Raw genomic sequence first — 25,930 nt, 5'->3', positions numbered from 1 at the left:
GTAGTTATCACTAAAGGCTCAGAGAGGTTAAAAAAGCTTGCCCAATATCATCAGGATGGAAATAAACCCTCTGAATGTTCATTATCTGTTCCAAATATGAAGAAAATGATTCCCACAATAACTCAAACACAGTGCTCACATCCATAATGATGTACTTCATTTCCAAATTACCATAAACCATCAGGTAGATTTGGCCAAAGACAAAGTTGAAATCAGTTTATATTTACCTAGTTAAGTCAATACTTGGTGGACTTACAATTTTTATTAGCATTTACAATAAAATCAAGTATAACGCTAGCTGACTGCAAAGAGTCACTATTTACAGCCACAATTGAAGGGGAGGGAGGTAGCACAGTTTAAAGGCAGCAGGTTTAGCTTTAAGACAGCTGGTTCAGCCTCCTTAAAATGACGAAACTAACCATGTACAATCATGGGAATCTGGCCCTAAAAGTGATAGCGATCAATCCCCTATGTTAGAGCATTGAATCCTGAACAATTCATAAACATACATGAAATTTATGAATTACTTTATATCTTAAATCAGTTTGCAAAGTTTTATGCAATTGTGGATTGTATTACAGAAACAGTTCCTTAAAATTGTCAATATTGTTTCCTTAATGGAACCACTGCATTCCTAAAAGCACATGCATTTTTACAACTTATTAGTAATGGCTTTAATGAAACAATGGATTATTTTCCTCTGGAAAAATATATCTCAGGAAATAAAACTTCTTAAGAATGCCTACTTAAGGAGCAAACATTTTTTTCCCCCCAGTTAGTGCAACCTGCTGGCTTTTTAAAAGAGTTTCTTTGGCATGAAAATAAAACATAGGAGACATACAAATCTTTGCAGTTTTAAATGAACAAATGAGAGTACACACTTTCTGGAACACAAATTGCACTAAATAAGATTATTTACTGAAAGAGAAAAAAGAAAAACCTCAATCAAGGGGGCGAGGAAAGGCTACTGGTATAAGACGTTTTGAAGAAATTGATTCACCGCATAACAAATCCCATAATAAATGTCTTTATACAATTTCTTTAAGAGCCAGGTCCTTCCCCTAGCATATGGTAAATTATTTTATTTACAAAAACATACATACAGATTCTCAGGAAATTGAGGTATCAGAAAATTGAGATATAGTCATACAGCAAGAGGTAGTCATGAAAATCCATAACTAAAAATGAGCTTATTTCTTAGCACTTTAAAAACCTTACATTATAACCTCTGTATTGTTTACATTTTTTAAAGTAGAAGGTAGATTTTGGCACTTTGGTGGTCTGTTATTCCTCCGTCTTTTTCATGAGGTTAAACAGTGATTGCTCTCAACAGAACACTTGCTCTGAGCTTTTTCCCAGCAGTATTTTCAGGCTGTACCAAGCCTGGCACTCCCATCCCCACTCCAGTCCTTTTGATGAATCACTTATTAGATGACCAGCTTGAACCAAGGGTGACACACCGTGGCCAGAGAACATAGAAAAATTAATCTGGTTCTTTCAGAAACAAAAACACTTGCCTTTGGATCCACATGATTGATCTTCCAGGATTTAAAAAATAGTAAGTATAAATAGGATCTTCCTCCATGCTCTGGTATAATCACCGGTAATGAGAAATCGACCTCAGTTAGAGGTCGAAGGATTTCAAATTCATCTAAAGTGAGAAATTATTAGGCTAAACTATGTAAAATGTTTTAATGCTAAAAATATGACAATCTCATCAGTAACCAATTTTTGGCATTTGAATTTGTGCATCTCTGCAACTCCAAGAACTTCCAAATAATAAAAGCCGGAAAGGGCTACTTTCCTCAGAAGCACATCATAACAACAGGGGCAGGGAGAGAGGTGGTCAGTCAGAAACTGTTTTAATGAAATAGATTGTCAACATAAACAGTGCAGCTATACTCTTTTGCTCAGAGATAATTTTCAATCATGATCCTTGTTTCATATTTCAATAGATAACCTGGTCTTAAAACTCCTATTCAAAACATGCTTTCCTCAGCTTTTACTGCTTAGTTATTATCTGAAGCTATGTTGTCCAATACAGTAGCCACTAGCCACATATAGCTATTTAAATTTCGGTTGATTAAAAATTCACTCTTCATGGGCTCAAATACCTACATGTTACTAAGTGCTAGCATATTGGAGAACATAAAGAACATTCCTACCATCATAAAAAGTGCTATTAGCACTGATCTGAAGAAAGTGCAACGTGCCATATGCTCCTGAGACTTTTCAAACTCATCTTTTTAAAAGGTTGTTTAAAAGTATCACTATATTTCTGTGCTACAGGTTAATACTGATCTCTGTTCATAGGTGTGAAAGACCAGTATCAAATTTCTGGTCCTTATTTAGACAATGTATGAAGTATTTAAAGTGCCATGTGAGACCCAAGTAAAACATGAACTCAGATATTTTCAAAACATGACTATAAAAGAAAATTGAAGAGATTTAGTATACATGATGAAATTTAGCAGTCATGATTGAAACAGACCTCTTCCATTAATATCCATAAATCTTGATGAAAGCATAAATACCATTTAAAGCTTCTCACAAGAATGGGATAAAAAGCCCTTTACATAATGCTCTATTTTACTCTGGTGTCTCGGTATAGGTAAAAAAAAAAATTACTTAAATACAAAAAATGGGAAATTGAAATAAAAACTATCTTAAGAATAAAGTGCTATGAAACAAGGACTAAAGAAGTTTTGGTTTAATACGCTCATTTGTATTGTTATCTGATATTTGAGATGATTAACTTTGAATATTTTCAGGAAATTTAAGTTCATGTTGCTATTTTTCTAATTTACTTTGTCAGAACACAAAGTAGAGATAACAACTGTATATCACTTCTTCCAAATAACTCTGAGATGAGAGGCAGAAAGTGGGGAACAGAGTAGATTGCTTGGGTTTTTTTCTTAGTAAGTAAAACAACTCAATCATAAAATGCACACAGCTGTATCTAAAAGAAAAATGCAAACACAACGTAACCATACTTTATTTGACTGCATCTTATTTAGACAGCTTGCACATTTAAATCCCATTAAATCTCTCTCTCCAAAAGGATACGGGACAATAGGAGAAAATTATGCAGCAATATCCAGTCATCAAACAGCAGTCCAATATTTCGAGATACACGTGATATTTTATACTCAACTCATATCTGACGTCAATATAATTTATAGTTATGTTTTTACAAACCTGAAAGCCCTGTAACATTTTAGCACTCATTTTAGTGATGTCATGGTGCACTGAAAAGTAACTCTGATGCACTACCAATTGCTTTTATCTATGCCCCTGAAAAGTGATGAATTTCATGATTTTTAGACACCATAATATACACATCCAGTCTTATACATGTCAGCCAATACCATAACACAGGGCAAGGTAAAGTTAAAACATGTGACAAACAAACTCCTTTACAAAGATTTGTCAAGCAAGTGGAGAGGGTGATTTGGGGAAGAGGCAGAAAATATTAAAACCAAATTTTTAATATTTTTTCTTTCTTATTTTAATTTTGCTGGCTTCAACTTCAAAAACTATTGTCTGGTTACTGACCTGTGGATTACTCTTGAGTAGTTTTATTTTAACATAATGGAAATTGTAATCAGTCCACACATCAAAAATGGTAGTATACCCGTTAGCTTCTTCAATACTAACATATATAGCTTCATGGCAGCATGTATAAAAAATGTTCAGCAATATTAACTGCCAAACCAGTGTCAGTGGATAGCACAGTCAGTCTTAAAGAGGCAGCACCCCTTTAAAAGAAAGTTGCACCAATTTTGCTCAGGTTTAGCCAAGTGAACTCACTCTATCAATTTTAAATGGAATTTTTTAGATTATTCAAGAAAAATAAAAGCCCAATATCAAAAAGTAAATTAATGTTTGATTCCCTTTTAATTGGGATAGAAATTAATTTTGGTTATCATGTTATAAGTTAAAATTTTAGTCTACTTAAGTAAACAATTTTTGCATACCCAATTAAAGACATAAAGTAGACACTGTTATTTAACATAAACTAGTCAAATAATACAGCAACCATATGACTTTTTATCACATGGCTATGGTCATATTTATAAATACCCAGTCAATTTGGCAAAACTTAGTCAATTCAGAGGAAAAGGGTCAGTAGTAATGGTTTCATTGACAACCTGCCAAAAACATAATTGTTGAACTGAAAATCCAGCATGTGTCTACTTTAGAACTGTCCCCTTTAGTGAGTCAAGCAAATGTATGTTCATCAATAATCATTACCTATGAACCAGCAAGTCAAATATAAAGTGGTGAGATAAAATCTGGTGATGTAAGTACTGTACTGTGGTGTGTTTTTTTTTTAGTTCAGTTCCCTCCATATTAAAAATAACAGAAGCATCACAATAATTGGTATTCCTCTAAATGCTAAGAGCCCAAATGAAGTTTGACCAAAATCATACTCAAAATGGTCAACTGAAAAGCTGAGTATTGTGTGGTCATATTTTAATGTAACCAGTATTCTGCCCATTAAACTTTCAAGAGCAATATAAAATAGAAAGAAAAGGTTTCTTTAATAATAAGGAACTATAAATGATCCCACCAGCAGAAAGATTTATTTTCACCAAATCTGTTTATCTTTATTTTAAAAGTACTTGTTACCATGTTCACTTTCAAGACATTACACTGAGCAAAGAGCAGCTTTCCTTTAAAAAAAATAAAAAAAATAAAAAGGACAACAAACTTTCCTGAAAGGGGGCTTTTACCAACTGTTAATGGAGGTAGGGTTTCAAAAAAATACAGTAATCATAGTCATAAAATAAAATTCAAACCAAATACTAGAGAAGAAGTAAAGCATATCCAAATGAAAGAAAAAGCATAGATTCCTATAAAACATTTTTCACAGAGAATGAATTTTTTTTTCCCATGGGTACCTAGGTTTTCCAGCTAAATAAATTATCCATCACAGGTTTCCTGACTCAATTGAAAGCAATTAATTTTAAAATTTGTTATAGTGCACAGACTGGCCAAAACACAATTTAACTTATGAGCATATGATGGCTATTGAAAACCCCTAAGAACTCATTCCAAAAAAAATTCCATTTCTCACTTTTGTTTTTCTAGGAACTAAGCAAAGTTCCCCCAAGTATTTGCTCAAATAAGTGGAAAGTAAATAAAATCAGTTTAAAGTGGATACAATGCACCTTAAAAGACCAAGAACCAAAAGTGAAACATTTCAAGAAATGAAAGCAATGTGAATCCTAATCAAGTGGGATAAAATCTTCCACCTACATTGTAAAAGCTGTTCTTCACAGCTTAGCAATAATTTTGATTAAATAAAATCATATCAGTTTACATTAATTTTCTATTCTTTTCCAAAAATTCCCTCACTCTCAAGAAAAAAGTGCATCCAAAACCCAGCAATTCCCGGCTCCACCAACTTTCTCATCCCCTTTGGAGCCATTTCTCAAAGATTTTCCGAGTAAATTCAACTTCTTACTGTAAAGTAAACCACTCTGTCACTCACCTGAAAAAAGTATCCAAATTATAAAAATCTGAAATAATTTATTATCAAATTTAGAATTTAAATTAAAAAAAAAGTTTGCTTGCAAAGGCCTTAAAAAAAGAAAAGAAAAAGGTAGCATGCATTAAAAAACTAGAGATGAAGACAAATATACTTATCTACACAAGCACTGGCAGACGCAATTTAATTGTTACCTTTACTCATTGTAAGACACAACCAACCCTAAATTTTTCATTCACTAATCACTGAGGTACCAATATTCAAGAATGGAAAATTTAATATTGAAAAAAATAAAACCTAAAATTGAAGCTTTCCCCCTACCTCCTTCGGAAAACTATGGCAGGTTTCATGTGAAATGTTAGTATACTTAGAGATTTTTACAATCTACATTGGCTTTTTTTAAGGAACAAAAATAATGTTCCACTTACTGGTTCTGTGGTAAAATGATCACTTTGTTATTAATTACATTGTCAGCAGACTTTTGCAAATGAACAAACAAATCTTGGCAATCAACTGGCACATCTTGTTGGTACCAAAAAAACTCTTTAAGTTTAAAACAATCTCTTTTAATTCAGAACAAATGCGCCATGCCAAAGTGCAACAAATGTTGTGCGACACTCAATGAGACACTGACAGATAAGAACTGCATGGAAATTACTAAATCCACCTGCAAAGCAATTCTGTACAAATTGCATTGCATGCAAAGGTCGATTCTGAGTGGTTGGAGAGTTGTTCCTTGATGTCAGTTTCTCAACGCAGCCACAATTTAAGTCGCAGTGCATCAACTCCATTTAAATAGTATCTGAACAGCCTCTTATCTCGAACAAAACCAAGATTTTCATAAAGTTTCAAAGCAGACTTATTCGTTATTTCTGTTTCCAAAACAACCTTCAAAAAATAAGAAAAACTAAGTTACAATGTTATATATTTGAAACTAATTTACAATTTCATAATTTGACAAATCACTTATAAACAACTGATCAAATATTTTTTTAAAAAACATACCATACTTAACTTTTTAAAAATTGATAGCTAAAACAGTAATTATTAAAGACATACAGGAAAAAAAACACACAAAAATAGTCATCAAAAGTTTAATAATAATTCTTTTTGGGGAGAAAGGGGGTGGAAACACTGAAAGATGTTCTGTTCTACTGATTTTTGTGATATTTAGAATTTTTAGTAATGAAAATATGTTTCAAACTAAGACAAAGATAAATTATTTCCCTGTGGATAATAGCAGTGTGACAAAAAGATGGAAAGAACAAAAAAAATCAATGGCTTAGAAAATAAACCAGTATTTGAAAGTGTTCACATTGACCTCCAACTCCTATATTTTCTTTTTCTTTTTAAATAACTACAAGTATTTTATTGTATTTGTGTAGGTAAAGAACAAGATTAAGTATTAATCCTAACATATAAAAGGCCAGGGGCCGTCACGACTGAACGGATGACGGAACAGCAGGCTGTGTGGGGCAACCAGGCTGGCAGGGGGGTTAGTGGGGGACGACCAAACGACTGAACAGCAGACTGCGTGGGGCAACCAGGCTGGCATGGGGGGGCAGTTGGGGGCGACCAGGGGGAGCAGTTAGGAACAATCAGGTCGGCAGGCAGAGGCAGTTAGGGGTGATCAGGCTGGCGGCGGGGGAGGGGGGTAGGGGTAAGGGGAGCAGTTAGGGGCCATCAGGCAGGCAGGCAGGCAAGTGGTTAGGAGCCAGCGGTCCCGAAATGGGAGAGGAATGTCCGACTGCTGGACATCCCCCGAGGGGGCCCGGACTGGAGAGGGTGCAGGCTAGGCTGAGAGGACCCCCCCAGTCCTATGCACGAATTTCGTGTACCGGGCCTCTAGTCTATAACTTTGTCTCATATGCAGGAAGTTTTCCTTATACAATATACACTCAAACAATAGGTTTACATGCTTGTTGGAAGGGTGCCATATTTTCATTAATTTGTCATCATTTATCCCAATGACAACTACCACACTTGTCTAGAGTCCACACCAGAGTCTGCAAACTACAACCCTTGGGTCAAATGTGCCCATGTCTATTTTTGTTAATAAAGTTTTACTGGAACACAGCCAAGGCCATTTGTTTACATGAGGTTTATGGCTGCTTTCTTCATTTACAAAGACAGAAATGAGTAGATGCACCACAGATCTATGGTCCGCGAAGCCTAAAATATTTACTACTTGGCATTTAGCAGAGAAAATTTGCTGAACCTAGACCAAAGGTACCCAAACTTTAGTGTAGGGCTTGTTAAAAAAAATTGCTCAGCCCCATGCACAAAGTTTCTGAGTAGGTTTGGGGTGGGACCCAAGAATGTGTACTTTTTAAAATTGCCAGATAATGCTGGTCAGGGGGCTAAATACAATACTTTAAACAGAAAAACACATAAAGTATTATTGTCTTTCTGGGTCTTTTTTAATATTACTATAGCAATGGCCCTGATGATGATACTTTTGAAAATTATATGATTTTCTTTCCTTAATTTATTTTACCTTCCTCTACCAAAACATCCTTTATTCCACCCTCCCAACTTTTATATTCATAGCTCTATTGCTTTTCTATTGATTCTAAACCTACCTCATTGAGAATTATTAATACAGTGAGCCATGGTTACTGTCAGGATGTTATAACCCTCAGGTGTTTAGAGTGGGATTAAAAGGGCAAAATATCATTAAACAAAGGCCCAAGTGAAGCCTTTGAGCATGTTCCTGTTCCAACTCAAGGTATCAAAAAATCTAACAAGAATTCAAACAAAAAATGAAATTGAGAAAAGACTGTAACTCAACTCATCATATCCAATAAATGAACTCATGATTAACTCCTCCTCCATGATCCCATATGTCAGTAATAAGATATCCATCACAATAATGCCTCAAACCTGAAACCTAGGAGTCATCCTAGAACAGTGGTCGGCAAACCGCGGCTCGCCAAAAACATGCGGCTCTTTGGCCCCTTGAGTGTGGCTCTTCCACAAAATACCACGCGTGGGCGCGCATGTACAGTGTGATTGAAACGTCGTGGCCCATGCACAGAAGTCCGTTTTCGGCCTGGGCGAGTCTATTTTGAAGAAGTGGCGTTAGAACACTCAAGGGGCCAAAGAGCCGCATGTGGCTCGCGAGCCGCGGTTTGCCAACCACTGTCCTAGAACCTCTTTCCTTTCCATCCCCCTACTATGTCCAAGCCCTGAGTATTTCCATTTTCTCTCTTAAATCTCTCTCAAACTGGTCCTCTTCTTTCTATCCTTATTGATAACACTCTAGTCTGAGCTGCCATCAATCTTCACTCTAAGTACAAGAGCTTCCTAACTCAAAGATCTCCCATTCTCTAAGTAGTGTGATGCTCTTGTTAATTCCCTGCTTGTCCTCAAGATAAAGTCCGTCAATTAAAAATAATCTAAAGAAATCTAAAAGTCCCATCAAAATTTGGTCTCTACCTACCTTGCAAACTTTGTCTCTCCCGTTGCTCTCCACAATCAACACTAAACTTTCAGTTTCTGGAATCTACTGAGATCTTTCCTACCTTAAGCCTTCACATAATCTGTTTTCTCTGTTTAGAAGTATACTCTTCCTACCCTCCTTGCTTTTGGCCTTAGCTTGTCACTTCCAGACTGAATCAAGTTATGTCCCTTTCTTTTTATACAACCTCACAGCACTCTGCACCACTCCTTATTCCACTGCATTCTCATTTAACATTTGGTAAGTATGTCATTTCTATTAGTTGGTGAGCCCAACAATGGCTGTGATTATGGATAGGTACCTCCTTCACAGCTATTTCCTCTGCATCTAACACAATGCCTGACATATAGAAATACCTTAAATATTTATTAGTTATATTCTCAGCACCTTTTATTATATTACATAAATATTAAACAAAGTACTGCCAAGCTTGTAAATGACCAGAGTACTTAAAGAGAAAGCACCATCTTAAGACAATTACTTATGCAATTAAGTCATAGAAGCAAATCACATGCTAAATAAAAACTTTAAAAAGATCTAGAAAGCAAATAACAGTTCAGGATCATGAAAAAATTTTCCTAAGAAGGCCTAAAATAATAGTTGTATAGCAAACATATTGCTGTAAGATAAAAATAAGGAGTCAAATCTCTCCGCTCTTTTAAAAAAAACCACAGAATTTAATGGCTAATTATTTTGTATCTACAATCTGGTAATAGACTTATTTTGTATACTGAAATAGATAGATAGATAGATAGATAGATAGATAGATAGATAGATAGATAGATAGAATTTTTTAAAAGTAATGTAGGCCACCTAACACTCCAGTCTAGGTCAATACAAGTTTTCAGTTTTGAACAATTAACTTGGGTAATTCCTAGAATTCTGTTTTAGGCCAGCACCTAAATAACTAAATTACAACTAAAATGTTAAAACAATATGAGAAGCAATAAAGCTGCAACAACACAAAACTTGGAACTGATTTCACAGAAATAAAAAGGAGTGACAGTTTTAATAAAATAGCTAACATTTATCAAAGGCTTATTAAATGTTATGGAAAGCATTTTACATGCATTTATCATTATGGTATTTTCACAATAACCCTATAAATAATTATTATTTTCTCTAATTTACAAATGAATGAAACTCAAGGCCAGTCTCTAAACCTGAACTAGAGCTTAATAGTATTCACTCTTCTATACCTCCCATGATTGATTTCCAAAGTAAAAACAATGCAGCAAATGGAAGCTCTAACATATTTAAAACATGATGAAGGAGATCTAAGTCCATTTTCATTAATATTTGGCAATCTAAAATATTGAAAACATCTGCAGCTAACTATGGCTACATAAATACAAACTGAGGTGTTGAATTACATAGAAAAAAAATTTCACAAAGGGCTAACCTTTGTTAAAATGAAAAAGAGTCTCTCAGCACACTCACAATTTCTAAACAAAGAGATTATGTATTATTTGACTCAATAGAAAATGCTAGGAAAAAAGTAACTACTTTTTAATACTTAATCACTTATATTCTTGTATTAAAAGAGAATCTGGGTTTATACTGGAAATTCACTATAAAACTATTCTTTTAGTACACATCATGGGAGTATTACATTGGAAGCCAAAGGATAATAAGGTTATTTGGTCCTAAAGAAACTTGGCAGTTGAATTCTACTTAACAGAAAAAAAGGATTACAGTGAACGTCTATGGATTCTCTTCACAACAAACCATTGTTAGAATATGCCAAACCATTACAGTTTAGGAAGCCCTTTTTAATATTACTAGAGGCCCGGTGCACGAAATTCATGCACGGGGGGGGGGGGGGGGGGGGTGAGTATCCCTCAGCCCAGCCTGCACCCTCTCCAATCTGGGATCCCTCTCACAATCCAGGACTGCTGGCTCCCAACTGCTCGCCTGCCTGCCTTCCTGATTGCCCCTAACCACTTCTGCCTGCCAGCCTGACTGATGTCTAACTGCCCCCCTGCCAGCCTGTTTGCCCCCAACTTTCCTCCTTGCTGGCATGGTCACCCCTAACTGCCCTCCCCTGCAGGCTTGATTGCCCCCAACTGCCCTCCCCTGCTGGCCATCTTGTGGTGGCCATCTTGTGTCCACATGGGGGCAGGATCTTTGACCACATGGGGGCAGCTATCTTGATCTTGTGTGTTGGAGTGACGGTCAATCTGCATATCACTCTTTTATTAGATAGGATAGAGGCCTGGTGCATGGGTGAGGGCCAGCTGGTTTGCCTTGAAGAGTGTCTTGGATCAGGGTGGGGGTTCCCTTGGGGCGTGGGGCAGCCTGGGCGAGGGGCCTCTGGTGGTTTGCAGGCCGGCCATGCCCCTCCGGCAACACAAGCGGAGGCCCTGGTACCTGGGATATATTTATCTGCTACAATTGAAACTTTGTAGCCTGGAGCGAAGCCAAGCCTTCTGCTTGCTCCGTGGCGGCAGCTATTTCTGTTGGGATTTATTCACCTTCTATAATTGAAACTTTGTAGCCTGGAGTGGAGGCCTAGGCTGGTCAGGGCAGGTGGAAAGCTTGGCTTCCTCTGTCGCCGAGGGCAACCCTAGCCTGCTCTCTCCAGCTCTGTGGCTGCCGCCATTTTTCTTGGGATTTATCTTCTATAATTGAAACTTTGTATCCTTGAGTGGAGGCCTGGGCTGGCCAGGGTGTGTGGAAAGCTTGGCTTCCTCCATTACCGGGGAAAACCAAGCCTCCCTCCTGCTGTCTGTGGTGGCAGCCATCTTGGTTGGGGTTAATTTGCATACTCGCTCTGATTGGCTGGTGGGCATGACTGGTGGGCATGGCTGGTGGTGTAGCGGAGTGGTGTTAATTTGCATATTACTCTTTTATTAGGTGGGATAAGCTGGAAGCTCCTAAAGGGAGGACAGGCTTGTTCACTGCTAGAACCTAAGCACTAGCTCACTGCCTGGCACCTCACAGGCTACTTACACTGATATTCCTGAATGAACACCTTTATTGCTCTTCATAACATTCCTTTAAGATCAGAATTACCATCAAATTGCATAGACAAAGAGAGAAATTATAAAAAGTTAAATGAAGTTAACATGTTGGTTGTTTTATAATTGGTCACTGTATACTTAGAAAATTATAATTTCAAAGTTTTCCTCAAAACAATGAATTATATACAAGACTATTTTTACATGTAATTTTGCTTTTACCAAAAGGTATTGTAACAACTTAGTTAATCCTGCAGATATATTTTTAATCTTACTATGTACACAAATAAGATAACTGCTGTAGCTAGAAAGGAGGTACAGATAAGATGATGGAAACAAAAAACTAATTATTCAACAAAGATTGGTTCAACAAAGTACATTTAAGAGCCATGTACTATACCATTAATGCCACACTAAGAATACAGCAGTAAACAAGAAAAGGAATCTCTGTTCTCCTTAGTGGCTAAGACACAGACTCTGTACAAGTAAATTTAAGCGAAGTACAGTAGTCCCCCCCTTATCTGTGGGGGAAATGTTCCAAGACCTCTAGTGGATTCCAGAAACCACAAATAGTACCAACTCTACATATACTACATTTTTTCCTATACATACATACCTATGATAAAGTTTAATTTATAAATTAGGCAACTTCACAGGTAGAAGATTCATCCTTATTATAGACTAGAGGCCCGGTGCAAGACATTCATGCATGGGTGGGGTCCCTAGGCCTGGCTGGTGATCAGGGCCTATCGGGGCTGTCTCTCCCAGTCCCGATTGGGGCTGGGCTGGCCGGGGCCTGCCAGCCGCTGGACAGGGCCTGGAGGCCTGCCAGCTGTGGGGAGGGTCCATGGGAGGTATGCCGGCCCGGGGGAGGGATCAGGGGGAGACTGGCTGTGGGAGCGCACTGACCACCTGTGGGGGGCAGCTCCTGCATTGAGTGTCTGTCCCCTGGTGGTCAGTGCACGTCATAGCGACTGGTCAACCAGTCATAACGGTCACTTAGGCTTATACATGTCTTAGCAACCTCAACATACAATTTTTTTTTCTTCCTTAGGTTGAGCGCTTTCACCTTTTCACTTGAAGGAAACACTTTTGGCTTCTCTTTGGCATATCCGCATTACCAGCATTACCACTCTTGTGTTTGGGGGGCCATTATTAAGTAAAATAAGGGTAACTGGAATACAAGCACTGCAATAGTCAATCTGTTAACCAAGACAGCTACTAAGTGACTAATCTGTAGCAAACATACACAGCGTGAACATGCTGGACAAAGGGAGGATTCTGATGGAGCAGTACAACAACAATGCAAGATTTCATCATGCTACTCAGAACTGCTGGCAATTTAAAATGTATGAATTGTTTATTTCTGAAATTTTCCATTTCATATTTTCAGAGCCTAGGTGACCATGGGAAACTGTGAAACCACAGATAAGTAGGGATTACTATATTACAAAAAGGGAAGTAAAGAAAACCAGAGAAGGTACATTGATTCTGTCCAGAAGGATTAAAGAAAACTTTAAGGAGTTGTTGATATTTTAATTGGGTATTAAAGACTGACAAGTATTTTAATAAGCAGAGGAGGAAGAAGCTGCTACTGGGTCAGGCAAATACATCAGTGAGAAAGTAGTTACAATGGAGTGGAAGGGGAAGAATCCAAATGAAATGGCAATATAAAGTAGAACCAACAAATACACTACCATCAAAAAATAGAAGGGCCCAGCTGGTATGGCTCAGTGGTTGAGTGTTGATCCAAGAACCAGGAGGTTATGGTTCAATTCCCAGTCAGGGCACATGCCCAGGGTTTTGGGCTCATTCCCCAGTAGCGGGTGTGCAGGAGGCAGCCAATCAATGATTCTCATTGACTTTTCTATCTCTCCCTCTCCCTTCCTCTCTGAAATCAATAAAAATACATATATTTTAAAAAAAAGACTATTTCATAATACATATATCACTAATTTAGGATTTAACCTTGAGACTAAAACAATATAACCAAAATCTCCATATTATCCCTTCAAACTTGCAAAGTAAAACCAATACTATTTAAACATTTGATCAATTAAGTGAAGCATGTCTCACAGGTAGTGATTATAGAAACTCAGAAAAGGCTTAACCATAAGGAATATAATACTCCCTGATCATAGCTTCCCTGTTCACTGGAAATCACTCCACTCATGCCAAAGATTTCTCCAAACTGTTACACTACTTTTTCAAAGCCTGACTTTCTTCTTGATGAGCTGTCTAAGCCACTGTGGCTACGGTCCAAACACATAGACTTATAGTCATAAGTGTATGTAAATTTTAGTTACCAGCCATGTAAATTATCAAGGTCACTGTACCTTTTACTTTTTTATATTAAAAGCTGCAAACAATATGAGATCCTCCACCATGTGTAATTATCTTATTTGGAGTAAAATTCAATATCATTAAATCCTAGACTTCTCTATGCTGCCCGGTGTGTCTGTAGGCCTTCTCATGCAACCACCATTTAGTGTGATCTGTCAGAATACAAACTAATGAAAACAAGAAGTATGAGTATATTCTGCAGTAAATCTCTATATCCTGACAATGAAATGTGTTCATGAGATATCATTAAATGGAAAAACTATTACAGAATAATTGTGATTTCACTTTTTATTAAAAAAAAAGTATTACACAGCTGCATACATGTGTGCTTAGAAAATGGGAGGATGCATATCAAAAGATTAATAGTAGCTATAAGTGGAAAGATGAATGAAGAGTTAAAGAGCATGAGGACAGTGGAAGGTACATTATACCAAAACACACACACACACACACACACACACACACACACACTGGTTAATTCTTGTGTTAGATTTTGTATAAAAAAGAAAATTTTTTGAAAAAGTAAGACAAGTTACTTATTAAGGTCACTATGTTGTAGAAAAAAAATTATTTTGTGAGCTAATGCACATTTGCCCTCCAATAATAAAGACAACTGTCACTTGTATCACTCATACAGTTACTATTCATAAAAATGCAACTTTGTTCCTTCTTAGTCATCATTGCTATACAGACATTTATACTTCCCCTTATACTTATTCCCTCCCAAATTATTCAATAGTAAATCTTAACAGTCCCAACTATCACCATTATTTACTGAGCACCTACCATGTTTAAAGCCCAGTGCTATAGCATACAAGAAATTATACCTGCCATAAGGCCTTAGAAAAAAAGCTGAAAAGAGATGCTCTGAGGTTAATATATAGATGGCTCTACATTAAAAAAGTAGTTGTCTTCACCCACCTTCCCAAGCCTTATCATTATTTAATGCTGAGAGATGTTTGTCAAATTTGAAATGTCCTTCATATGAGTTGACAGTTGGCCAACAGTTAAAAATAAAACTTTTCTTTAGAAAGAAACTAAGGTTAATATGTAACTTACAATAAGTGATAACTGATAACAAATCCTCTGAATACCAATTCCTCTGAATACCATTTATTTACTGAAAATGTCTAAGATTTCACCTTTACATTTAAAAAACAACTAATTTTAGCTCCCATTATCACCTTAAAATTTGTTCTAGTCAAAATTCATGTGTTTAAATGATATATAATTTCACTACAAGTTGCATTTGTACATTAATAGTTTGCTATAAGACCTGCAGTATAATTATCATGGGATATTTATAAAAATACTCAGTAGAATACTGCCTAAAAGGTCTTAAATATTTAGAAAGACTTACCTCATCACAGTCTCCTTCAACCATGGCATATATAGCTTTCTTAACCAAGTTAGTACCTAGAATATAGATCTGAGTATTAATGAAGGAAAAATGTAATTAGTTTCTTAAAGATACCTAAATTATAATATCATAATAAGCATATAAATGTCAAATGCTGAGTTCTACCTTGAATGCAGATACACAGATTATCTTAAGTGAGAAAAATTTTAGATTTAAAATGGGAGGCCAAGAGAACCTACACATAGCAATATAAGTTTCCTCGTGCAAGACCTAAGCAAGTCCTGATATATTCCTTTTTCTCAGGTGTAATTACTTGCTCCAAGCAGGAATTTCTGCTATTTTGTTTGAAGGGAAAAGGGAAAAAAAGAAAAAAGGCAAGATATAATATGGCCAAGCAACCCAGGAACTTCTTGAGCTGAACTCACTGCATATGACCCATGAACCAATTTTGCCAAAGATCACACTAGAACTGCTGTGACCCTAAGTACCGCATTTTCCAGCATATAAGATGACTTTTTAACCCAGGAAAATCTTCTATATGCCCAGTCGTCTTATACGCCGGAAAATACGGTAGGCCCAAGACACTGGGTTGGTTCCTACAAACCTTATAGTGAACATGGGGCACACTTAAGTCTGGTATTCCCATACTAGAGGCCTGGTGCACAAATTTGTGCACAGGTGGGGTCCCTAGACCTGGCTGACCGTCGCGGAAGGAACAGACGCCGGAGGTCAACATAGGCGCCTCGCCACCACACAGTTCCCCGCCTCCTCCACTCATTCCCATGCCGCCACCGTGGCAGGCGGGCAGCAGACCAATTGGGGCCTGCTGGCAGGGTGGAGGGACCATGGGAGGGAGGTTGGCCGGCCGTGGGAGGTTGGCTGTGGGGGTGCACTGACCACCAGGAGGCAGCTCCTGCGTTGAGCGTCTGCTCCCAGTGGTCAGTGTGCATCATAGTGACTGGTCATTCCGTCTTAACGGTCGCTTAGGCTTTTATATACACTGAGTGGCCAGATTATGATGATCTCTGAACACATGATAATCTGGCCACTCACGAGTGTGTGTGTGTGTGTGTGTGTGTGTGTATACACACACATATATATATGTCACTCAGTGTGTGTGTGTGTGTATGTGTGTGTACATATATATTATAGGCCCAGTGCATGAATTCGTGCATGGGTGAAGTCCGACCAGCCTGGCCAGGGGGAGGGGACATGGGCGGTTGGCTGGCCTGCCTGCTGGTCGAACTCCTGGTTGAGGGGACAATTTGCATAATAGCCTTTTATTATATAGGATATACACTGAGTGGCCAGATTATTATGCGTTCAGAGATCATAATAATCTGGCCACTCAGTGTATATAGATGATGTCAGTGGTGTGTCTGCAAATGTCTAGCAAAATATATCCTAGGTTAGGGTCAGATATATTTGGTACATTAAAGGGAAAACAACTGCCAAATGTGAATTTTAAGAAAGAAATCCAAATTTTATAAGAAATCTCGCAATTCTCAAAACATGAGCAAACACATTATTTGGGCCAAACAAAATGTCTGAGGGCTAAGATGCAACCTTCAAGCCACCAGCTTCTGCCTTCCGAAACAGCCAGACAATTGCCTATCATTTTCCATGAGTCCTTATCAGCTCTTTTTAATGCATCAAAGTCTCAAACCTGGCTTATATTACAAGCCTAATTCATTAAAAATCTTGGTGGTAAACTATAACACTGTAAGTTGGTTAAACTTAATGTATTAAGTGAACCTATTCTTAATGATTTCCCAGGGTAAATAAGACTGTGTCTTAAACTGGACAATAATACTAATAGTTGAGAAAAAACTGCAAGTGACAAAACTGTTGTTAATTAAATACTGGTACAGGCATCAAATATTCTTTCATGAATACTAACTTAGCTTCAGTACATCCCAGAATTTGACTTGCTCAGACAAGTACTTGTCAATCTGCTCTTACATCTTAAACAGAGCCAGTAGGTCCTAAACATTAGGACAGGCTAGGAGCACAGTCACCTCAGGAAGCTTCAGCCCTCCTTCTATCAAGACAAACAAGATTCTCAGCGGGAGGGGCCTATGTATTTGTTTTTTAATCACCCAGATGACTCTAATGACTATTGTAAGATTAACTGAAAAATGCCAAAAAAGGTAGACCCAAGAAAGAGATGATTGGGAATGGTAAGAATTCCTTTTCCTGATCTTTGAATTGTTAATACAATTACTAGTACTAAATAATGGTAACAATTTCTCCATTATTTTGCCTTGATTGAGGTCCACTTCACCCAAGTATAGACAGCTTAGGGCTATGATCAAGTTAAGAATGCTATCAAAACTGCAGCACTTGGTATAATGCAAAGCATTCTGAACACAATCAAGAAATGTTTGGAGGTAAAAAATGGTCACCTGCTACTTATTAAAAAGATAACCTCTCAATTTTTTAAAATCATTAACAACATTTTGGTTCTCTGGCCAGTGTGGTTCAGTTGGTTGGGGGTCATCCCTTGCACTGAAAGGTTGCCAACTTGATTCCCCTGTGTGCTTTGGACTCGATTGGGGGGCAGGGGGTGTTTGAAGGAGGCAGCTCTCACTTCAATGTTTCTCCCTCTCTCTTAAAAAAGCACACAGATTTTGGAAATATTTTCAGGTAAAAACAATTTTGATTTTCTTTCCTTAGCATCATGCTCATTTCCACATATTTACATTTAAGTCTTCTGCTTCAAAATATAAAAAATAACTCATGCATTCTTTTAATGACATAACATTTTCCTTACCAATGCCATTTCTCCTGTATTTGGAATCCACGGCTAACATGGCTATATAACCTCTGCGGAACATCTTTTTGTGCATGTCCAACTTGCAAACGATGGCACCTACACACTCCTCCCCTACCACGGCCTTAAAAATAAACAAACAATTATGAAGAACATAATGCCACCAGGTACTGTACCCAGGGAAACAGCAACCAACCACTGATCAGCATTTTTGAAGGAGGAAGAGATAATGAGAATTCTAGCAAGAGAGCAGAAGTTTCAGAAATCTAAATCCCAAAGCTCCTTCAAATGTTCTAGTTTTAATATCTTTCAACATTCTTTAAAACATGAATTTCTTATGCGTATTATCAAAGCCTAAGGGGGAAAAAGCAAAATTCCATAGGTAAACATTCAAGTGCTTTATAAAAGGTCTCTAATTATAATTAGCTTTATAAGAGGTTTATAATTATATTATTTGCAATAAATACATACTTAAGATTTGGGAAGGAGGAATATGTGAAAATAGCTTTTTAAAGAAAAAGTCTTAATTAAGATATGATAAAATATTGTGAAACTTGCTTATTGGCAAAGTACAATAACTTTAAATTTATAATAAAGCTTTTGTGAAAGATATGACATGATTTATACTTGAACAGTTAATTTTGATCGGGAAAAAAATGTACAATATTTTCAGAAAAAGAATTGTTTTAAGATATTCCTTGGATCCTAATCAAGGGGTTATTGTTATTGAGATACTACAAAGAGTAGATGGATATACAATGGTCTCATTTTCAGGACACTCTTGACAGTGAAGTCATTATCATAAAGCGCATAGTATATCTAGAACTCAAAATCAGAGCTTTCTATTTAAACAAAAATGTACAGCTTTCCAGAGTAATTAAGATTTCCATATTTTTTTTAAAACTAAAAATATGGTTTTCAAAAATTCCATCAATGGTAAAATTTTCTAGTAATACTATATATAGTCTGGTCAATATAAATAGGGCAAAGCTCCAATTGTTTAATAATGTGTAAGCCAGAAATACTTAATTGCTGATAAAAGACCTCATTAGAAAAAAAATGAAAACTTCAAATTATCTCTTAATAATATTAACTTTTCAGAAGAAACTATTTCAAAAACAAAAAACAGGAATGGGTTAAAAAATTAATAAGTAAAGCCCAATTTATACTTAACTAGCGGCCCGGTGCACGACATTCGTGCACAGGGGAGTGTGGGGGGGGGGGGTCCCCTCAGCCTGGCCTGCACCCTTTAGCAGTCCAGGAGCCCTCAGGGGGTGTCTGACTGTCGACTTGGGCCTAAGCCGCAGTCAAACATCCTTTGAGCTGCTGCGGAGGTGGGAGAGGCTCCAGCGTCAGCCCAGCTTGTGGCTGAGCAGTGCTCCCCCTGTGGGAGAGCACTGACCACCAGGGGGCAGCTCCTGCGTTGAGAGTCTGCCCCCTGGTGGTCAGTGTAATTCATAGTCGTTGCGCAGTTTGGTTGATTTGCATATTACCCTTTTATTATATAGGATACCTACTTTAATTTAAATCTGTTAAGACTGTTTTAGTCCATCATTCTATAATTTGATTACAAAACCCTTTTTTAAAAAAACTGTGGAGAAATCTTTCAGGCATGATAATTCTAATCTATTTCATGCAAATATAAATTAGGTCAGAAAAATCCTTTTAAAGGAATATTAAATTCAATAATCCACACTAATTAATTTATATTTTATCACATAATCCAAAAACATTTGGGGTCATTTTCATTCATGATAAATCAATCTGATTCTTTCAAAATCTTTTGAAAACCTGAAATTTATGCAAAAATTGCTTGGTTGAACTTTTTCACATGAAAACTCACTTCAAATATATATGTGTGGTTATGGTGCACATGTGTACATATTAAAGACCAAATGGTAACATTAAAAAAATTTTGGGCCTGACCTCATTAGCTAGGGAAAATAGAAATCTATGGAAAATTCTGATATGAAACTGTAGAATAACTACTTTTAACAGTGAATAAACCATCCAAAAAAGGACATTTTAAAACCACTACATACTATACAGCTGGACAATACATTCAAATTATATAGAAATTTCAAACAAATCATCTTTGTCCGTTGACCAAGGAAGTAACAAGCAAAGTATATTAGTTCCCTCTTGGACTAGATTGATTTCTTCCTAATTAAGAATATATAGGAGCAAGAATGAAGTTGTACATATAATTTAAAAATAAAAGCCCAATATATAATGCATTATTATTAATAAGATGTTGGTAGTGAGGAAGGCCAATGCTATTTTTTCCTGATAAATTGCTGATGAATATACACTTACAAGAATTACTAAACTACTTGTTAATTTTTTCCAAATAAAAGCTTCTGCTATTAAATGTGTTCTTTTTTCAGATGGGAACTGAAAAATTCCTGGCAAGACTTAACTCTAAAGAACAAAGGCTTATCAATCTATGATATAAATATAAAATATAAATTGTGTGAAACAGAGTCCCAAATTCCAGAACACTACAAATAGGAAAGAAGCGTCGTTTCCAGAGGAAGCCAGAGTTAAATTTAGAACAAATAAATGAAAGTACTATACATCACTGGTAATAAGTTTAAGAAGTTCGGAAACACACCAACTGCAGTTCAAATACTATGAACTGCAATGAAAAATTAGTTAAGTACAGAGTAAGTGACAGTGCCTCCCAGTTGTACAGTGCTCTACTTTCACATGTTACAATTATTAGAAAGAATCAGAAGAAACTATCATTTGGCCCTGGCCGGGAGGTTCAGTTAGTTGGAGCATCATCCTGTACACCAAAAGGTTGTGGGTTTGATTCCCAGTCAGTGCAAATACCTAGGTTTCAGGTTCAATCCCCAGTCAGGGCTCATGTAGGAGGCAACAAGATGTTTCTCTCTTCCTTCCCTTCTCTCTAAAAATCAATAAAAATATATCTTCCAGTGAGAATTAAAAAAAGCAACAACACTGTCATTTCTGTTAGTCAAATATGGTCAAGAATTGGCAATTTTCTAAGGTTCAACCTCAGATATTTTGTTTAATTCATTACAGGATACTCATGGAAACCAGGAATATTTTGGAGGTTTCTAATCACTTGAGACTGATGTTTGTAAGGACATCTGTCCCTTAAGAAGTATAACTTTGTGACGTAATGATCTTCACTGAATAGACCAAGGGTATGTCATTTTTCAGGTTCTTGTTTCCATGTGGCCAGGAGACCTGAGTTCTAGCTTTACCTTCCTGCCACTGAATATCTAGAGATTTAAACATTTTAAAGTCACTCTGGTCCATAATTTTTTTCATTAATAAAATAAATCTGAACTAGATTATCTCTAGGATCCTTTAGTTCTAAAATGGTATGATTTAAAATAAACATACACATTATATTTGTTTTAAATTCTTATGGGAAATTCAAAATTTTTAAATGCCAATAAAAAGGCCTCTAATTGTTCAGCTATCGTTTTATGTTCCACATCACCAGATTCATACTTGCACTAGCAAATCTTATAGGTCAACCAGTCTTTCATATTTCGATTTCTAGATATTCAGAATTTAATATTAAACAAATTGACTCTTAAGGGCTAAAACACAAATTAACTGGCAAATTGGGAGGAGTCTATATAAAATCAAAACTAAAGTGTACTAATATTGTTTATCAGAGCCTAAAATGGCAGACGAGTTGAGAGGTCTAGGTAATATCAGAACTCAAAAGTAGACTAAATATCATATAGTGGTGGGCAAAAGGTTTACAGTTGTTCATATGGAAAAATAATAATTAATAAATAATATAAAAATAAACTGTTTCATGTACTCACAACTGTAAACCTACTTTTATCAACCCCTATATATACAACTATTTTCTGAAATTAACAGAAATATACTATTTCAATTTAAAGTGTACCTCAATCGTACGCTTCTGTGGGTCAATTTACAGTTAAATCAATCTATAATATTTAGTGATTACAATGGAATTTCATATGACATTTATAATACTGCCAAAAAAATCATTTTCCCATTTTTGGATACAACGGTTAGACTCCTTAAGAGGAGTTTCATAGACTATAAAATAGTTCCCAGTTTTAAAAAAAATACTAAACTCAAGTTTAGCAAAGTGAACACAGAAAATAGCAGAACAACCATTATTTACAATACTGAGGATATATTTTTAGATTATCACTAAGCTACAGCATCAAAAAGATGGATTTCTGAAGTACTGTTAAAATGTCTTGCAGGGAATTAACAAGTGCAACTAAATCAATGCTGAAACGATAAATAACAGTAGTAGCTTTTCCCTTTACATATCATAACATACTCCTTAACAGCATGTTGTATTTCAGTAAAATTCAATGGAAACAACGTATTTGTGAGTATATGAGACAAAGCATATACCTGCAGTTAATATAAGTGAAAGGTTTCAAAAGAAGTGAAACTGGTCAATATAATTGGAAAGAAACTACTGGAGCCACGAGTACTATGTAAAGTTTTAAAAAAAATGTTCCGCTTATTTGTAGCCCCGTCTTTTTTGCTTACATATAAATAAGAATTTTGTCAATTATATTTCACACACGCCAGTATTACTACGAGCATTTAGGCATATCTATGACCAGTTTCTTAAAAAAAAAAAAGTAAGTTAGTAAAAAATTCACACTTTAAGTTTCCTACATTTCACAAAAGGGTATTTTGTTCAAGTTTCAGGAGTTTTTCAGCCACCAGAAGTGTTAGTAGCACCATCTGCAATCAAGTACCAGAAGGCAGTCTGGCTACAACTGTTAATTGTCCTGTTGAAGTAAAGGAAACAAATCTCCATAATTACAGAATATGCTAGTGAGATTTAATTCTCCAATGTGGCCACAGCAAGTTTACTGACAAATCATGTTCTCCAAAACATGTTTATGCACACACTCTTCCCTGATGAGAGCTGTAATTGAGAGATTAATAAGGTCTGCATCCGAACAGAATCATGTTCAAATTAAATGACTGCAAAGTACTTTGAGGATGAGGGCGGGTAATTAAAGAGGTTATAAACATTATTATAAGCTAATGCAAACAGGATATAAGACCCCCAACACGCAACGGCACAGGCTTGTTGCATTGACACCAGCATCAAGTTAACCCGGATCACGAATTCTTCTTACCTTCAAAAGTTTCGCCCAATACCTAGGAATGTACAAGCACCTTACATCACGTAGCACACTACGAAAGGCAGGCTAGATCCTCTGCCACTCTCTCCCTCACACTCCCTGCCCTGCACGGCCTGGACCTCTCAGCTGGGTTCACCCTCCTCTCATTCCATCCACTTACCAAGAAACACAGCTGTGGCCAGTTGTGGATAAAATATCTATAGGTATAAATGGAGTAGGGTTCAGACAGATCTTTGGTGATCAGTCTCATGATATCGGGCATTTGTAGCTCGGATTCATATCGGACATAACGTATCGTCCGATCCTCCCCGGGCTCAACCTCCCTGCTGGAGGGGCTCCTCAAACTGCAGCCGGCGGTCAGGGATGAAGACAGCAGCCGCACCTGCTCGTCCTCCTCCTCCTCCTCCTCCTGCTCGGTGCCCTCCGCCAGTCCATTGCGGGCCGCCGCGGGATCGCTCGCCGCCGCTGCCTCCGCGGGGCTGGGGAGCGCAGTTCTTGCATGGCTGGGGAGGCAGTGAGGGGGGCTCTCGCCTGAGTGTACCCCGGCTCCTTTTGTTGCAGTCGCTCTGGGGCCCCCGTCGGGGGTGGCCGTGGTCGTGGCCGCCTCGGCCGCGCTGAAAACCTTGCTCTTGAGCGAGGCGGCCGCCCGGAGGTGCCGCAGTTCGGGGCTGATCAATCCGTTGAGCTGCTGCTCCTGCGGCGGCTGAGGGCACCGGAGGCACGGATGCCCCTTGGCCGCCGCCGTCGCCTCGCCGCCCGCCCGACTCCTGCCGCCGCCGCCGCCGCCGCCGCCTTCGTGCTCCTCGTCGTCCTCCTCGTCCTCGCCGCAGCAGGCGAGGGCGGCCCCCGCCGGGAAGGGACAGCGGGGCTCAGCCACCGCCGAGGCCGGAGGTGCCGGGGGTGGGAGGAGGCTGCTAGGCCCAGGCGGTACCTCCGCCATCCTAGAGGCAACACACACCGAGAGGGGAGGCCATGAGACCCGGCCGGCGAGCGCCGAGCCAAGGGGGCGACGGGCAGGGGGCGGCGGAGGTGGGGGGGAACAAAGGCAGAAACCGTCCCTCACCGAGGTGCCCCCCAATTCCGCGGCGCCCCCCCTCCTGCTCTTCAGCGCCGCCCAGCTGCTCAGCCGGCCACCGTCCCCGTCCGCCCGGGGCCCATCCGCCTGCCCTGTCACCGCCGCCCCTCCCGGTCCCTCCGCGAGGCTCACCCGGCACGGGTCCCCGCCACCACCGCCGCCACTCCTCTTTCTCCTCAGCCACTGCCGCCGCCTCCTTCGCCGCCGCGGCCGCCTCCGCCGCCCAGGCTCCCACTCCGCCGCCGTCGCCGTAAAGCGCCTCGGCTGTTACCCCGGGTAAAGTTTCCTGGGCCTGGCTTTACGACACTTCCCTGCCTGCCGGCTGCCGGGGCCAAGGGAAAGGGGCGTGGAGGGAGGTGACCTGTGGAGGGGCGGGGACGAAGGTGTGGACGGCGGGTTTCGGGGGCGGCGCGTGCTGGTGGGCGGGGCTGTAGGGCGGGAAGTGGCTGCGGCTTTGAAGTGACGTGCTCCGGTCCCACTCTCCTGGCCTTTAGGGCTCCGCACCCGCCGAGTTTGCAGCGCGGGCCGGGGAGGGGTGGGCCGGACTGGCGCTCCCGGTTCCAGGCCCACCGCCCCCACGGAGCTGCCGCAAAGCCCGCCCGCCCATATATACCAGACTCGTAAAAATGCTTTTCCCTCAGCTGGGTCTTTTTTAACGTTTGCCCAGCGTGGGGGTGGGGGTGGGATGGGGGTGGGGTAGTGGTGGGAGGAGGGAGTGGCGGTTACCCGAGATCCTAAAAATGGAACGAATCAGGGGAGAAAATCGAAAAGGAGGGAGAGTTAAAATGCGAGTTAAGTTTAACTAGTCTTTGCCCCTTTTAGACAAGAGAAGGTGAACAGGTAGTCTTCTTCCTCTATAAGGATATCTCCCTTCACCCCGCCCAGGAAAATTGGAGGTAAATGTGATTTACAGGTGCTGGGCTGCAGCAAGCACGCCTGCGGGAGATTCGGGGTGGAAGAGAGTGACTAAAAGAGCACGTTCCAATTCAGAATACAGAGCATGTGTTATAGAAATCTACACTGGAAACCTACACTTGGTTAGTAACATACTCTTACTAACCAATGTCACCCCAATGCATTTAATATTTAAAAAATCAAAAAAGGACTAAAAAAGTCAATCGGATGGGGATTTTAAAAGGAAAAAAAGAATACATTCCTAAACCTGTGACACGAGTTGTAATAGGGCCGGGACCACCGGTAAAGAGGCCTCCCCGCTCCCCACCGTCTCCCGAACGGTCTGCCTAAGTGAATGCAGCAGGGAAAGAATTGCAGCGCTCGCTCTTTCCGCTGTCGGTTCTAAGAGGAACGCAGGGTAACTCACCAGCAC

At 38.8% G+C, this 25,930-nt stretch overlaps 1 protein-coding gene across 1 annotated transcript; it reads right to left on the bottom strand.

Annotated features, from left to right (window-relative positions):
• NAA30 (N-alpha-acetyltransferase 30, NatC catalytic subunit) lies at positions 1 to 24,894 on the bottom strand. Its single transcript, XM_079769249.1, has 5 exons — positions 24,736 to 24,894; positions 23,689 to 24,469; positions 18,391 to 18,514; positions 15,618 to 15,673; positions 1 to 6,382 (listed from the first exon to the last, which is right to left on the bottom strand). The coding sequence occupies exons 2-5, from the start codon at positions 24,466 to 24,468 to the stop codon at positions 6,245 to 6,247; spliced, it is 1,098 nt and encodes a 365-aa protein (XP_079625375.1). The 5' UTR covers position 24,469; positions 24,736 to 24,894; the 3' UTR covers positions 1 to 6,244.
• Positions 24,895 to 25,930: the final 1,036 nt, after the last annotated feature.

This window comes from Cnephaeus nilssonii, assembly GCF_951640355.1.
Source record: "Cnephaeus nilssonii genome assembly, chromosome: 4".
Lineage (NCBI taxonomy): Eukaryota > Metazoa > Chordata > Mammalia > Chiroptera > Vespertilionidae > Cnephaeus > Cnephaeus nilssonii.
This window is presented reverse-complemented; position numbering and strand designations above follow the sequence as displayed.